This window comes from Gambusia affinis, linkage group LG10, assembly GCF_019740435.1.
Source record: "Gambusia affinis linkage group LG10, SWU_Gaff_1.0, whole genome shotgun sequence".
Taxonomy (NCBI): domain Eukaryota; kingdom Metazoa; phylum Chordata; class Actinopteri; order Cyprinodontiformes; family Poeciliidae; genus Gambusia; species Gambusia affinis.
The window spans coordinates 7596798-7613352 of record NC_057877.1 but is presented as its reverse complement, the minus strand read 5'-3'; the positions used below and the strand labels follow the sequence as shown (position 1 = coordinate 7613352).

The 16555-nt window shown below is 40.6% G+C and overlaps 1 protein-coding gene across 3 annotated transcripts in view; it reads left to right on the top strand.

Annotated features, from left to right (window-relative positions):
- The window catches only part of usp24 (ubiquitin specific peptidase 24), a 51818-nt gene that overhangs the window by 12020 nt on the left and 23243 nt on the right, over positions 1-16555 (top strand). Inside the window, exons 16-41 of one of the 3 annotated variants that reach the window (XM_044128774.1) lie at positions 639-731; positions 1718-1822; positions 1898-2047; positions 2132-2263; positions 2930-3041; positions 3119-3195; positions 3296-3436; positions 3591-3644; positions 3747-3862; positions 4030-4096; positions 4463-4573; positions 4660-4758; positions 4848-5021; positions 5099-5184; positions 5583-5691; positions 5771-5926; positions 6008-6105; positions 6219-6314; positions 8118-8340; positions 8439-8601; positions 8686-8847; positions 9228-9298; positions 9396-9556; positions 10249-10310; positions 10445-10636; positions 10744-10858. In XM_044128774.1, the coding sequence (XP_043984709.1) occupies positions 639-731; positions 1718-1822; positions 1898-2047; positions 2132-2263; positions 2930-3041; positions 3119-3195; positions 3296-3436; positions 3591-3644; positions 3747-3862; positions 4030-4096; positions 4463-4573; positions 4660-4758; positions 4848-5021; positions 5099-5184; positions 5583-5691; positions 5771-5926; positions 6008-6105; positions 6219-6314; positions 8118-8340; positions 8439-8601; positions 8686-8847; positions 9228-9298; positions 9396-9556; positions 10249-10310; positions 10445-10636; positions 10744-10858 (3125 nt within the window). Of the gene's footprint in view, positions 1-638; positions 732-1717; positions 1823-1897; positions 2048-2131; positions 2264-2929; positions 3042-3118; positions 3196-3295; positions 3437-3590; positions 3645-3746; positions 3881-4029; positions 4097-4462; positions 4574-4659; positions 4759-4847; positions 5022-5098; positions 5185-5582; positions 5692-5770; positions 5927-6007; positions 6106-6218; positions 6315-8117; positions 8341-8438; positions 8602-8685; positions 8848-9227; positions 9299-9395; positions 9557-10248; positions 10311-10444; positions 10637-10743; positions 10859-16555 lie in introns of all 3 variants that reach the window. The other 2 variants (XM_044128773.1, XM_044128775.1) reach the window with 2 other exon arrangements.

The window sequence follows — 16555 nt, the reverse complement described above, 5'->3', positions numbered from 1 at the left end:
CATGGATTTTGTTTACAGGATTTGATTTATCCCACTTGAGTCATTCTTGGTCAAACATTTTACAAGTGTTGTTTTATTCTATCTGATTGCAAAACGTTTATATTTTCACACAATTTTAGCTTAATGACGCCTCTGAATGTGTTGTTATTTTAGTAAAATGGCTTGTTTTTTAAACCTTATACTCTACAGACAGTTAATCGATGACTAAATCAGTCGACAATTATTTCCAGTAATTGATTAATCACGATTTATCCAATCAGTCGTTTCAGCCGTGTTACATTTGTGAGATTTTAAGACTGACTCCCAGTTTGCATTGTTAAGATACACTCTGTTTGTGAGGAATAACAACTTCTCCCCTCATCACGCTTCCTTCTAACAAAACAATGAATGTGTTTTACCTAATCGTATAGCAGATCATAACAGCAGCGCGTTCTTTCTCACCTGCAGCTGTTTTTGTGCGAACCACAAATTCTACGCTACACATGCAGGTTTTTTTTTTTTTTTTTTTTTTCTTTTTCAACACGCTTCAGCAAACAGTCGTCATCTCACCGTAGCTGCATGTGCCAGCTTGATACGGCTCATGTTTTTTGTGTGTGTGTGTTAAACGCCCGACTGTAAAATAAAATGTATGTCTCCAGCATCACACTCAGGAGGACGATAAAGGCAGCAACACTCAAAGCTCATTTCATATTGGCACTTGGCACAAGAAGAAATTTAACACATTGGCTAAAGTAAGAGCGTAATCTCATTTGATTTATGTTCCCACTAATCTGGCTGATTCCTGCCGACCGTCCAATCATGGAGAAGGGTTCTTTCACGCAAGGGCTCTTTTGGTCACAGGTGATTGCAGCATGAGGTAATTTAACCAGGTGTGTGCTGATCTTTTGCTCGCTCAACTAAATTGGCTTTGGCACTTACTAATGATTACACACTTGCCGTTGATCGGGTTCTGGGCGAGAGCCGTCTGTGTGATTAATCTGTTTTTTTTTTTGTTTGTTTTTTTTTCTTCAAGCAGTTGGGTTTTTTGTGGAGATTGGGTTTTTAAGCAGCACCTTCCTCCACTGTATTAAACCTCTGGTAAACGTGTTTAAAAATGCAAGAACATTGAAGTTATTTCATCTTCTGTTGCAGTACATGTTTTATCCTGTCTCTAATAATATAGAGAAGTGAAACGGCTGCACAACTTTGGGGAAGCATAAAGCTACTGCATAATGTTGCATTTTTTTTGTAATATTGCTCGAGTCCTGCCTCCTGTCTCACCCACAGCTTTTCTATTGGATTTCTGTGGTGTAGTTGAATGTTTTTCTTGTCTTTCCTATTTTGAATAGTACCTAAGAGAAAACGGCCTCCGCAAAATGCCAGGGTTTTTTTTTTTTCCCTCACACAGAAACTTGGGATTTTTCTTCTTTTCATTCACTAAACACATTGAAATTAAAGGTGAGAGGTGACTAAATTCTTCACAGTGAGACAATGCTGCTGCAATAAAAGCTGAGTCTACATATTTCCAATCAGAACCACAGATGCTCAACAGAAGCACCTTGACTTAAAGTTTGGAACAAAACGATTTAAATCTTAATGCCTTGTATCCGTGGCTCTGATTTCTATTCTATTTTTTAAAATTATTTTACAAACTTCAAAGGTGACAAGTCTGACCTGAAGCATGGACAGAAAATGAAACATGATTGTGGGCTTTCATAGATGGTGCTTGTGTTTACAGGCTTCTCAGCAGAGTCCTCAAACGGTCTGGGTCGTCCCCGCTCTGCGGCAGCTGCACGAAATCACCCGCTCCTTCATCAAACAGACGTACCAGAAACAAGACAAGGTACCGTAGCGCAGCACCGCCTCGCCCCCGCCGCGCCGGGCGGCGCCGTTGTGACCGTTCTCTGCCTCGCCACAGAGCATCATCCAGGACCTGAAGAAGAACTTCGAGATCGTCAAGCTGATCACGGGATCTCTCGTGTGCTGCCACCGACTCGCCGTGAGCGCGTCGGGGAACAACGGCCTGTCCGCTTCGACCCTGGTGGACGGCAGATACACCTACCAGGAGGTCAGCGTTGGGTTTTATTAGGCTTTTCAGGTCATGAAACTTTCTGAAAACGTATTCTTAATTTTTTTCAAAATGTGTGTCCAGTATCTGGACAGCCACCTGCGGTTCCTGGCGTTCTTCCTTCAGGAGGCCAGCCTGTACCTGGTCTGGAACAGAGCCAAGGAGCTCTGGGAGTGTCTGGTCTCGGGTCCGGATGTTTGTGAGCTTGACCGTGAGGTATGAAGAAGGGAAACCTGGTGCTCAGCTGTTTGTCATGTCAGGGACTTGATGTGTTTTTTGTTTTTTCTTTGCTTTAAAGCATTATCTGTTTACTCACTCGCATCTCCTTCATATGGCAGAGGAAATGGATCAGAAAAGCGCTCATTGCAAATGTAGACTAAATATTTACACAGAGATGCATGAAAATTCCTCTACAGGTCTGAAAAATCAGGATGTCCGGAGATCCTTAAAAACTCTTAAATTCATGTATCTAAAATTAAGGCCTTAAATGTCTAAAATTCTTTTTAAGGCGTTAAAAAAGTTAATAAAAAAAGCTAAAATCTTGTTATGGCTGGACTATTTAATCGTATATTCTATGTATTGTTTCTCATGTGACTTTTCACACGCAGACGTCTTCATGGCGTTCTGTGGCTCACTGCTAGCTGTTGTTAGCTACAAGTGTATGTAACTAACAAGTGTTAGCTACACTTGTTATGTACTCATTGACATATAGGTCTCAAATTCCATTCATAGTGGTCTTAAAAAGTCTTAAATTTGAGTTGGTGAAACCATGAAAATAAACTTTCTAAAAGGTAGATTTTTTTTTGTTTTGTACTGGATATTGTGTGGAAAATCTGCTATAGACATCATATCATTATTAATATAATTTTTTTGTACCCCCAGTTGTGTTTTGAGTGGTTCACAAAGGGACAGCATGACCTGGAGAGCGATGTTCAGCAGCAGCTCTTCAAGGAGAAGATTTTGAAACTGGAGCCCTATGAGATCACCATGAACGGTGAGAGGCTCAACAGCGACCCCTACAGCTCTGAAACACCCACGGCAGGAAGCTGACCTGTTTGTGTCTCTCCTCAGGGTTCGGCCTGTTCAAGACCTTCTTTGAGAACGTGAATCTGTGTGACCATCGTCTGAAGCGCCAGGGAACCCAGCTGGTCAGTCCTCACTTGTTTTTTTTTTCTCTTCTCTTTTAAGTGAAGTCTAATCATAATATCCATTAATATTTATTGTATAATTTCTTCTAAAAATAAAAAGTGTGTGGAGCGCCTCGACCTGGCAGGGATGGATTTTATTTGGCGCATCGCCATGGAAACGCCTGACGAAGAGATAGCCAACGAAGCGATCCAACTGATAATCACTTACAGCTATACCAACCTCAATCCAAAAATGAAGAAGGTCGGTGTGTCGTCTGCTTTTCCCTTCAGTATAAACTGAACATCTGTCTAGCCAGCAGACAGATGTTCTAAAATAGGCATGTTGAAAATAAGACAAAGATCGGAAATTGATTTCAACTTAAATCTCGTCTCTTATCAACTTTTCCACCTTCCAGGACTCCGTCTCTTTGCACAAGAAGTTCATTGCTGATTGTTACAAGCGGCTGGAGGTAAGCCCTGAAAACCGTGACAAGTTGTGATTTTAGAATCGATAGAAATCAAAACCCAAAAGAGCATTTCTACGTTTTCTCGTTCATCTTCTTTTACCCCAGGCCGCGAGCTCGGCCCTGGGCGGGCCCACTCTAACCCATGCTGTTACCAAGGCAACAAAGATGCTGACGGCCACTGCCATGCCAACGGTAGCCACATCTGTACAATCACCTTCCAGGTACAGAGGGGGGTTTGGGTAAGAGCATAGTTACTTAACCTATTAAACATGAATCTTTTTCTTTTGTTGTTTTTTTGTTTATGTGATGATAAAGTGAAGCTTCTGTTTTTAACATTAGATCCTCGTTTAAGTGTTACTGAGCTGTTTCTGTGTATGTTGACTCCTAGATCCACAAAGCTGGTGATAATCGAAAGACTGCTGTTATTGGCTGAACGCTACGTCATCACTATAGAGGTATGCTAGGAAGCCTAAATGTGTTACAGCAAAAGAACTTTGTTTTTATTTTGTTTGTTTGTTTGAGATTTCAGTATTTGTCTTTGTTCTCTACATTCTGCTTCTTTGACAATGCTAACTACTCTAACTTTGCTAATATAAGATGCAAAAGCCTGTTTTGATTTTAATTTTAAAATTGTAAAGCTCTCCATTTTTGTGCGTGGAGTCTGACAAAAACATCAGAAATCGACCCAGTTGTCCGATTGTTGCATCTCTTAAAAACTCAGCCGCTCAAGATTAAAATTATGCTCTGCGATTTCAGTTGGTCTCTGTTTGGAAAATCGATTCGTTTTGAACTCTAGCCGGATATTTTCTGTGTCTTCGTAGGACATGTACTCGTTTCCTCGCACCATTCTACCTCACGGGGCGTCTTTTAACGGACACCCCGTCACTCTTCACATCACCTACGAGTCAACCAAAGACACTTTCACTCTAGAGGTATTCTCTAGAAATAAAACCTCCAACTTCCGCCAGGAAATTTACCTCTCCTTCCACGACTGAGCGTGTGCCGTGTTTCCCCGCAGACTCACAGTAACGAGACGATAGGAAGCATCCGCTGGAAGATCTCCGAACACTTGAGCTGTCCGGTGGATAACGTCCAGATTTTTGCCAACGATAGCGTGGTAGGCGTTGCTCGTCGCGCTCGCCTGGTCTTCGGCGTGTTTGCGCCTTTTCGTGTTTGTTGACTTTCTTCTTCTCGCTGTCCGTTAAGCTGACCATGAACCGAGACCAGAAGTTGCTCTCGCAGCTCGGCTTCAGCGACGAGCAGAGCCTGACGGTGAAGAGCTCCGGCACCGGGACTCCTTCAGGCAGCTCGGAGTCGTCGGCCTCGGCCTCCAGCAGCTCCAGCTCTGCCGTCTTCAACTCGGCCTACGCCTTGGAGCAGGTGAATACATGAACGCTCTCCCTACACACACACACCGAGGAGAACTTCATCTCTGATGCGTCTTCTTTTATCATCAGGAGAAGTCCCTCCCTGGGGTGGTGATGGCTTTGGTGTGCAATGTGTTTGAGATGCTTTACCAGCTGGCTAACCTTGATGAGCCAAGGTGAGGAGATTATTATTACCAGAGTTATCGTCAACAACAAAATAACCCACATCAGGTGTTTCCTTAATCTTTTATCTCATTGGAAACGTAGTTTTTTTTTTTTTTTTTACACAAATATGGAACAGTAGCTTAAAGTCACAATGTTTTCACCTTATAAATTTAGAACAAAGTTATAAGAAATTTACGCAGACTTTTCATAGCAACATCATCCCATTAAAAGTAGGAGCAAGAGGTGGCTGCAAATTCACAGATTGCATCTGATAATGCCTTATGTTTTGTAGGTGATATATTGATAATGGCATAATAATGCAAGTTGTGGAAACAGAAAGTCGAGTCTCCGTGGTTCAATTCAGATGCCGTTTTTCGCGTTTAGTTGTTTTTTCTTTTTGAACCTGTAGGATCATCCTCCGTGTGAGGAAGCTGCTGCTGCTAATTCCAACAGATCCCGAAGTGCAGGACGCACTCGACAACTTCGTTCCCAAAGAATCCAGCGTCTGGAGCCACCAGGTACCTGAGGGCCTCTGATCAGATCTGATCATCACACCTATGAAGATCTCTACTCCAGTTTTTGTCTCTTCTGTTGCAGAAGACCCTGTTCACCCTCGGCCAGGGTTCAGGCTCTCGCTCTCCGTCCGTGACGCCCAAACAGCAGCACCAGCCCAGCGCCGCGTCCATCTTGGAGTCGCTTTTTCGATCCTCTGCGCCCGGCATGTCCACCTTCAGAGTGCTTTACAATCTGGAGGTACGCAGGCATCTGCTCCCTTTAGCAAACCCGACTTCAAACTACGGGTTGCTTCATCGTTCGTCGTCTGCGTGTGTTTAGGTGTTGAGTTCGAAGCTGATGCCGACGTCAGACGATGAGATGGCCAAAACCAGCAGCAAGTCCTTCTGTGAAAACTTCCTCAAAGCAGGAGGCTTGAGGTAAAACAAACTACTTTTCCCTCCGCGGCCGGGAGTCAGGCTGCGTTATATTCCGTCGCCGTGTTTTTGCCGTTTTCGGTCCTGACGGCGGCGTTTCCGTGTTTTGCCTGCAGTCTGGTGGTGAACGTCATGCAGAGAGACTCCATCCCGTCCGAAGTGGACTACGAGACCCGACAAGGTGTCAACTCCATCTGCCTTCAGCTGGCCAGGTGAAGGGAACCTGTCGAGAAATATTCTTCACACAGGCACAGCACATCAAAACCCATTTTGTCAGGGTTTCAACCTTTTCATTTCATTTTTTCCCCTTTCTTTTCTTTGTTTTTTTTTGTTTTTTTTAGCAAAGTTCTTGAAATTGACAAAGTAGACATTTTTGTCATATTTGTTTTATCTCACAACATAGTGCACAAAGGTTAAATAGAGGGAAAATAAACATGTTTTTTAAGCAAATTTCAGCTCAGATTAAATTACGATCATTTGTAAATAACAATTTTTTAATTTTAACTCAGGTTCTTAATGGGATGTAGGTCTAAACTTTGACTAGGTCACTGTAACGCAATGATGTGCTTTGATCTAAACCATTCCATGGTTTCTTCGCTAATCAGTCAACCACGTTTATTCGTAAAAGAAACAGGGTAATTCAAAGTGCTTCACGTCATAAAAACTCAAAAATAAAACATCATGAAGACACCATACAGTCATTAGTTGAGAAAAACAGCAACAAGCATTGCATTTTGTCAAGTTACATCATCAAAATCCTCAATACATGTCAAATATGTCGGTCAGTTTTCCATTTATTATGGTTGATAAGCAGCTCTGAACAAGTGGGGTTTTTGCCTTGATTTAAAGGAACTCTGTGTTTTGGCTGTTCTGCAGTTTTCTGGAAGTTTGTTTCTGATTTGTGGTGCACAGAAGCTGAACGCTGCTTCACCATGTTGGACTCTGGGGCTGCAGAACCAGAAGGTCCCATATGTTCAGTGTTTCAGGTCTTTAGTTGTGTGGGTGCAGAATTTTCCTGCAGCGTCGCCTCCATTTATCTCCCTCCAATGTCCAGCATCTCTGACCGGCTCTTGTTTTCCCTTGTTTCCTGGCGGTTCTTTCTTCAGGCAGTGCTTTTTTATTTTTGCTTTCTCACACATAACGTTCTGTGCATAGGCCAAAAATGTTCCATTCGAGGCTTCTTATGGGTCTTCTGCAACAATGGCTGTCATCCCACTCCTCCATAAATCCGCCGTTTTACGGAGGAGGGTAAAACCGCCTGTTGTCAACATATTTTCCCATCCAAGCTGTAGATCTCTGCACCTCCTCCAGAGTTACTAACGCTAGTTTTCTTATTTAATTCTTTTCTTCTTTTTTTTTTTTGTTGCCTCGTCTGTCAATTCGGGTAAAAAGCTTTTCCTGGATGGTGCCGTATTTTTTCCATTTTTATTTATTTATTATCAGTTCTTCTCTACAGCTTTATCCCTGTTGGTCAAACGCATCCAATAGCGATTAAACAGACTGAAGGTTTTGGTCGCAACATTGTACTGTGATTATTCTGATGATTAATCAATCAATCAGATTTTTAAAAATCAGCACATTCTACAGATTTTCAATTTAACTCTTAAACCTCTTTTTTTTTTTACACAATATGAGAAATGCATTAAAACATGCAAATAATTAAATTACTTGACGTTTTTCTCCATCGCCTAAAATGCCTTCTATTTGTATACGCTTGTATCAAAGAAAGCATCTGCAGCTACAATATATACTGTACTCCTCTGTTTGTTTTTTTAGATTAATAATTAGACAGCAAATTTGAACTAGGTGAAGCTAACATTCTTGACTGTGTTGTTCTTTATATTTTTTGTATGTTCCAGTTAATGATTAATCGATTCCTAAATTAGTTGGTGATTATTTGAGTAATTGATTAATCACCATTAATTTGGTTAATCGCTTCAGCCCTAATGGATCCTAAGCGTGTCTCGAACAACATTGGAGATTTTTTATTTTATTTAATTTTTTTTGTTTTGCAGGTTCCTCCTGGTTGGTCAGAGTATGCCTATGGCCCTGGACGATGACGTCATCAGGGACGGCGACGCGCTGTCGTCCCGGCCGTTCCGTAACGCGGGGCGGTCGGGTCGGCAGCTGTCGCTCTGCGGGACCCCAGAGAAGTCCTCCTACAGGCAGATGTCTCTGTCCGAGCGCTCGTCCATACGGGTGGAGGAGATCATTCCTGCCGCTCGCGTTGCCATTCAGGTGCCGGGCTCAAACCTTTCCCAGAGGAAAGAAAAAAACTGATTTTGTCGCACAGAATGCGGTTTTCTTTAAGTCCACTTTTCTTGATGCTTGTCTAGACCATGGAAGTCGGGGACTTCACCTCCACCGTAGCCTGTTTCATGCGTCTCACCTGGGCTGCCGCCGCGGGCCGGCTGGACCTCGTTGGCAGCCAGCAGCCAATCAGAGAAACCCACAGCTCGCTGCTGCCGCAGGGAGTCCGCACCAGAGTCAGCAGCACTGGTGGGAAGGAAAACTAGAAAAGGAAATATGTCTCAGTCAGTCTGATAAGCTTACGTTGTGATACTGTTGCTCTTGCTTCTGCAGGAAGCAACTGCAGCTCCAGCAGCGAAGGCGAGGCCACCCCGACAGCGCTGCATGCTGGGATATGCGTCCGACAGCAGAGCGTCTCCATCAAGGACGCCATCATCGCCCGCGAGGCTCTGTCACTACTGGTTACCTGTCTGCAGCTACGCTGCCAGCAGATGTGTAAGAGGCTTCAGTGCGTTATCTCAGTCCCTCCTTGAAGATGCGATCGCAGCTTTTATTGCAAGTTCACTTTCAGTATTCGTAAATGCTGCAATTTTCACAAACTCCATTGCAATTCAGACCAATCACCTCAATGTTTTCTGTTTCCTTTTTTCCCCGACCAATCACTGCAGCTCTGCTGAATTCTGACCAATCCTCTCAGCCTCCTTCTAATTTTACTTCCTGTTTTATGACATTTCTTGAAGGCCAAACCTGCAAGAAGGTTTTGCAAAAACCACTTTGAGAAGTTCGGATCATTCTGGAGGGACTGAGTTGTGATGCTGCAGGCTTCGGCAGCTTAAAAGGAGACTTTACACGCTGTGCTTTTTCTCTCTCCACAGCTTCCTTTTACACCCTTCCCTCTGTCAGCGATTTCATTATCGATATTCTGCTGGGCTCTCCCAGTGCAGAGGTAATCCGCACTCTGAAGAAACTTCAAAGGAAAAAAAAAAAAATCTTCTCTGCTCCATCACGGAGATTATAAACGTTCTGTTTCCGCCTCCCTTCAGATCCGCCGTGTGGCCTGCGATCAGCTGTACACGCTGAGTCAGTCCGACACTTCGGCCTTCCCTGAAGTCCAGAAACCCAACCTGTTCCTGCTCTCGGTCATCCTGACCGCCCAGCTGCCGCTATGGAGCCCCACGTCTGTCATGAGAGGCGTCAACCAGAGGTACCAAAGCAAGAAACACGGACAGAACGTCAGAACATTGTAGACATTTAATGCAGGGCTACAACCAGTGATTATTCTAGTTATTAATTGCACTATTATTATTATTATTATTATTATTATTATTATTATCAAGATGATAACACACATTTGGTACATATTTTTATTTAAGCCTTTTTTAATAGAATATTAGAAATACATTAAAAGATGCAAATAAGTAATTCAGTTCCTTTTTTAAATAAGAAAATAAACATTTTATTGCCTGAAATGTAAGTCCTGAAAAAATGCAACAAAAATTATACTTAACATCAAAACAGTGTAGAGCCAATCTGTTGATTATTTTTATGAATTAACCAATTAATAATTGGACAGCAAAAAGTGCCAAGTAAGAGATTTTTTATTTATTTATTTATTTTTTTACTTTATTTGAACCGGGTGACGCTAACATTCCCACTTGAGTTTTGTGTGGAATATATTTACAGACAAATGGTTTTTTTTTATCTTAAATTAAAAATGTTTATATTTTTTGTACATTTTTGGCCTAATTGATGTTCTTTCAGCAACTGGCCTTGTTTTGAGTATACAGTATACTGTTAACGATTAATCAACTACTAAAGTAGTTGATTAATCGCTTCAATAATTGATTAATCACGATTAATCCTATTAATCGTCTCATGTTGACTCCTTTTCCTCAGGTTACTCTCCCAGTGCACTGAATATTTTGACCTGAGATGCCAGCTTCTGGATGACCTGACCTGTAAGTGACTTCCATCAGACTTTAAAAAAAAAAAAAGTTTTTTGTTTAGTTATTTTAGCAGATGAAAGAATCTCTGATTGAAATCTTCCCGACTTGCTTATCAAAGATTTGTTATCTCTCCCGATCCGCCTCAGCCTCAGAGATGGAGGTGTTGAAAGTGAGCGCGGCCAACATGCTGGAGGACGAGATTTCTTGGCTCGACAACTTTGAGCCCAGCTGGAGCTCAGAGATGGAGACCAGCGAGGCAGACAACATCCTGCTGGCAGGACACCTTCGACTCATCAAGACCTTGCTGTCTCTGTGCGGAAATGAGAAAGAGCACCTCGGTCAGTGGGCTGTGCGCCCCAGCGATGCTCGTCTGCAGCTCAGTGTTTGCTTTTCTTTTTTTTTTTTAATCCTTATCACGCGGCGTTTTGGAACACTTCCTCTCCAGGTCCGTCTCTGATCCAGCAGCTGCTCGATGACTTCCTGTTTCGAGCGTCTCGTATCATCATCAACAGCTCCAACCCGACGCCCTCTCCAGCCCCGAGCCACGACTTCCACCCAAAGTATGAAAATTAGTTTGATTTCTCCCTCCTTCTTCTTCTTCTTCTTTTTTTTTTTTTTGACTAAAAAATTGAGTAAAAGAATCTTCTTTTGTTTTAGACTAACCCTTTCATTTCACATCGATATAAAGATTTGATTAGAATTTTCCAATAATGGGCTCTGATTGGTGATCATCTGAACTTTTATTAAATAAAAATTAAGAACTGCCACCATCTCCATCCAGCCTGAAAACAAATCTACCAAGCAGATGTGTTCCAATAAAAATCTGACAGTAATACCTCAGCATATTACTTTGAGATATAATTGGGGTCAACGTTGTAATTTATGTCTTTTTTTTTTACTGGTGTTCAAAATCACTGCAGCAGCTGTTTGTCTAGTAGCTTTCTGCAGTCCTCGTAAAAAGCACCAGAAATTAAGATTAGCAGGTAAGAACTAACAAAAAAGAAAGAAATGTGCATCAAAAGCCTGTTTGCTGGAATTAGCAGTACGTTAGTTCAGGCATGACAGAAGTGATTCATTTGATTGAGTTATTAATCTAAGCCTTTGGGTTGAATGTCTTTTTTTTTAATGAAATTACATGTTTCACCACTAGTTGGCAGCAGAGCTCTTGTTGGGCTCTAATCTGACATATCACACACCCCCAACAAATCACCGTGTCCTTCAGTCATTTTATTTTATAAACAGTCTGTATTTTATAGACGATGGACTGTTATTGTTGACTGTTGTTATAACAAAAATGGCATAAAAATCTAAAAAGACACACCAAAAAAAACAGGCGCAAACGTGCAGCAAATGGGGAAACGAGCTGCAAACGCGTGTAAAAAAAAAAAAAAAGGCAACAGAAAAGCGACGCAAACAAATAAAGTGCTGCAAGAACGAAAAGCAAAAATGATCAAGCATGCACTAAATAAATGCTATTTATTTGCATTTCAGGGAATACCATTTTCATTTTCTCATTTAAAAATTGCATTAAATTATGTGCTCATTTGCATATTTTATGTATTTCTAAATTTGTATAAGAAAAAGCTTATATTGTTGAAAAATCTGTAGAATGTGCTCATGTTTTTGGTTTTGTTTTGTTTTGTTTTGTTTTTTATCCAATTAATTGATAGAATGACGCATTTCTAAGATACGTGTTAATTGCAGGCAGCCCTACTGAGAATCAGCAGTAAAACTAAAAGGTGTGTGTGTGTGTGTGTGTGTGTGTGTGTGTGTGTGTGCGTTGGTGTATGTGATTTAGCAGGACATTTCGTCAGAATACACACCACACTAGAAGGACATTTTGAATTAGCAGGACAGGAGCGGTGTCCTGCTAAAACAGAGAAAAATCTAAAAACGTAGAAAGGTTTCTATTGGTCTATTAACCCCAAACATGCAAAAAAAACGAGATGTCCGCTTAATACACATAAACCTGATTTTGTGTATAATCTGTGTATCACCACAGTGCCCCCTATGGCAGGTTTGTGTAATAGCAGGACCTCATGAATATTCACACAAGGTCTTAATCTGATTGGTTGTTTACCGGAAGGTCCTGCTAATTATTACAGTGTCCTTCTAATTCACGTCTTGCAATTTACACTGGGGATGAGTTGGCAATATGATTATTCTGTGCTATAAGATACAGAAATGAATATATATTTTGGTCAAATATTGTTTATTTAAAATATTATGACTAATAAATGTGTGACATAAGTGCATGGATTAAAAGAAATATAAACCATAAGAGAGCCATTTTTCACCAAACTATTTATACACTCCACTGCTAACATTTTGTTGATTCTGGCTTGCTCTGCATCCATAGAACCAGAACCAAGCATTTTGAAGCAGAATTTAGCTTCAATGCACCACAAATCTTGAATAAAGCTTGAAAACAGCTGAAACAATGAATTCCTTTAAATCAAGGCAAAAACACAACTATTTACAATTGTTTCTGAATCTTAATCAAAGGTACATGTATCATTATATTTGATGTATATGATTTTAATTTTGATTTTACTTTGAATTTAATTTCTTTGTTTTTCTTTCTTAAGGTGAATGCACACCATGTTCTAAATTATTATGCAAATTGGATTTAACTGTTATAAAGATTACATTTTTTGTTGTGCTATTAAATTTATAGATGGTATTGTGTGTCAGGGCTCTTTTAATCACTATAATTAATTTGGATTAGTTTGTCTGGTGAGCTTAATTAAAGGAAATCTACTTAAGAAGGATGTTCCACATTATTAAGCAGGCCACAGCTTTCAAGCAATATGGGAAGAGAAAGGATCTCTTTGCTGACCAAAATCATCAGATAGTGTAGTGCTATATGACAAGATATGAAAACATCAAATATTTTAACTGAAACTGAAGCATTATTGTACTGTGAAGAGATTTGTGGCTGATTTAGAACAAAGATGGGTTTGTATAGATAAAGGCAGAATGAGGAAGGTTTCTATTAGACAAATTCATCAAATTAAGAGAGCAGCTGTTAAAATGCCCTTACATAGCAGCAAGCAGTTACTTGAAGCTGGAACCACAAGGTGAAGGGTCCTCCAGAGGCTTGCAGTGCATGAACCTACTATTTGGCAGCTCCTAACCAGAGCTCACAAGCAGAACCGGGTCGAGTGGGCCCAACTGTACATGAAGATTGATTTTCAAACAGATTAGTTCACTGATGACTGATGTGCAACCCTGGATAGTCCAGATGTTCGCAGTAGTGGATTGATGATGGATGGCCACCAAATTCCAAAACAGCTGTGACATCAACAAGGAGGTAGTGGAGGCTGAAATCATGTGGAGAGAGCTGGTCAGCCCCTTCAGAGTCCCTGAAGGCTTGAAAATGACCTCAGCAAAGTATATGGACTTTCTGACTGATCACTTTCTTTCATGGTTCAGAAAGAAGAGCCATACCTTCCATACCAAAATCATCTCCATGCATGACAATGCATCATCTTATGCTGCAAGGCCACTGTGTATAGGCATGAAAGGGGAAAAACTCATGGTGAGGTCACCATCCTCCTCTGATCTCTGACCTCAACCCTACTGAGAACCTTTGGAGTTTCCTCAAACAGAAGATCTAAGGGTGGGATGCAGTTGATATCAAAACAGCAACTCTGGGAAGGTATTCTGACATCCTGCAATGAAATTCAAGCAGAAACTATCCACAAGCTCACAAGTTCAATGAATGCAAGAATTGTGATGGTGATATCAAAGAAGGGGTCCTATGTGAACACGTAACTCAGTCTATTAAGAGGTTTTTGATTGAATTAGGTTTTGATTTTAGTACTTGTGATGCTGCACATTCAAATATTGATTAGTTCAGAGAACTGTTTGCAGTTCTTTATAATCCATAAAATGTTTAGAAAATCTGCTGTGCATATTAATTTGGAACAGTGCATTTTGAGTTTCTTTTTGAAAAATACTGTTCTCCTTGGGAGCTTTGTTCAGTAAAATTTTATTTATACTGTAGTAGTTCTTGACTTGACAATCATACTGACCATCATTTCCATTGACCATTTAATAAAATCTGAGAAGATATCAATTACATAATAATTTGGAACACAGTGTATGTTACTTGTATGACTTCTTAGTTCTGTGTTTCTTTGATGTAAAGCACTTTCAACTGCCTTCCAGCTGAAATGTGCTATACAAATAAACTTGACTTGACAGCAGTTTTCAGATCTTGCCAAAGATTCTCTGTTGAATTTATGTCTAGACTTTGACCTTGCCACTCTAACATGAATGTTTTTAAACCATTCCATTGTAGATCTGGCTTAATGTTTAGGGTCATTGTCTTGCTGGAAAGTGAACCTCCGCCCCAGCCTCAAGTCGTTTGCAGACTCCGGCAGGTTTTCTTCCAAGATTGACCTGTATTTGGCTCAATCCATCTTACAATCAAGAATGAAGAAAAGAAATGTTTGTCAGTGGGGAAGGTGTGTTCAGAGTGATGTGCAGTGTCCATTCTCCACCACAAGTAATGCTTTGCATTTTGCCAAAAGTTCAATTTTGGTCTCGTCTTATTGTTTTTGCTGTATCCCAACATGGCTTCTGGCAAATTGCAAATGGGACTTTTTTATGTTTAGGTGGATGGCCTTGTCTTGGTAGGTTCACAGCTGTGCCATTCTCTTTCCATTTCCAGATGATTCGTGGAACCTGTTTATAACCTAAGCCTGCTTTAAGCTTCTCCACAACTTTGTCCCTGAGTTGTCTGGTGTGTCCCTTGGACTTTGTGATGCTGTTTGCTTCCCAATATTCTCTTAACTAACCTTTGAGGCAGTCTTAGAGGAGTTGAACTTATACTGAGATTAGATTACACACAGGTGGACTATTTAGTCATTAGCAGTCATCAGGCAACTTCTGAAGGCAATTGGTCGCACTTAGGGAAAGGGGGCTGAAGATTTTGTACACTGCACTTTTCAGCTTTTATTTGCAGAAAATGTTTTGAATCATGTATAGTTTTGTTTCTACTCCACAACTATATGCCACTTTGTGTTTGTCTTTCCCATAAAATTCTGTAAAAATATGTTTGCGGTTGTAATGTCAGAAAATATGGAAAAGTTCAAGGGCTATGGATACTTTTGCAAACTACTGTACCTACAATAAGTAAGGCAAGTCCAATGAGAGAAACAAGGTCCAGCAATCAACAGCTATGCATTGACAGTTATCAAATACCATGCTGGAATGATAAGATGGAAAAGGGAGGAAACTCAGTCCACTGATATAAGAATTCAAATGCTACTGATGATGAATGGAAAATTGTGCCTCTCAAGGTTGTAGCACATTGGAGTAGCCCTGTTCTTTCATTGAGAATTTAACTTTTTAAACTTTCATTCCTGCCTTTCTGGGGGAAATATAGCTTTTGTTTGGACAAAAGTTCCTTCTTGATACTGTGTATTTGGACTGATTTTTGTAAATATTTTTTATACTTTGCTATTTTGTTATGATGCATAATCATAACAACAGGGTGTTTTACAATAGCGAGCAAACAATACTACCAATGGACAAAAAGGCTTAGACTGAAACACAGCACAGAGGTGGTATTTATGGTGGCACACAAGCAGGTGCCTAGTACCGTAGCAATAGAGGCCAATCCACATAAGTGGATGACTTATTTTGGGCTGTCTAGCCCACAATAATAAATTTAGCTCTACATGGGATTGGGTGTCCATATGTTAGGTCATTATTTTATGACTTAGTGGTAGTGGAAGATTATTACATATTACAGGCTAGACCCAAGATGTTCAGTGTTTATTGTTGTGGTGTAAGTTTACAAAAGTTGGCAACTGTAGAGATTTACCATGGTGCTAAACATGGTGATTTAAAAGGAATAAATATTTTTCTGAGAAGAATTATGTCCACATATCATGTAAAAAGATAACTCTTTGTTTTTGGAATCATTAGGGCCCAATCAGCCCCAATATTAAAGATGAATTAATAATGCATGCCATGCAAAAGGTTAAAAAGAGTGTGGAAGGTGTGGGCAACAGTAGTGCCTGTGGTCACTGAAACCCTTGGGGTAATGACCCTAAACTGGAAGAGTGGCTCAAACAATACATCATCAGACCTCTTGATACAGAGAAGCACACCTTTGGGAACTGTTAATATACTGTGAAGACCACTCACACTCCAAGGCCTGTGGTAGAGGACCCAAGCTTTTTTAAATTTAATTTCCTTTTAGGATCAATAAAGTATTTTTGAATTTGAAAGAAGGGATAACC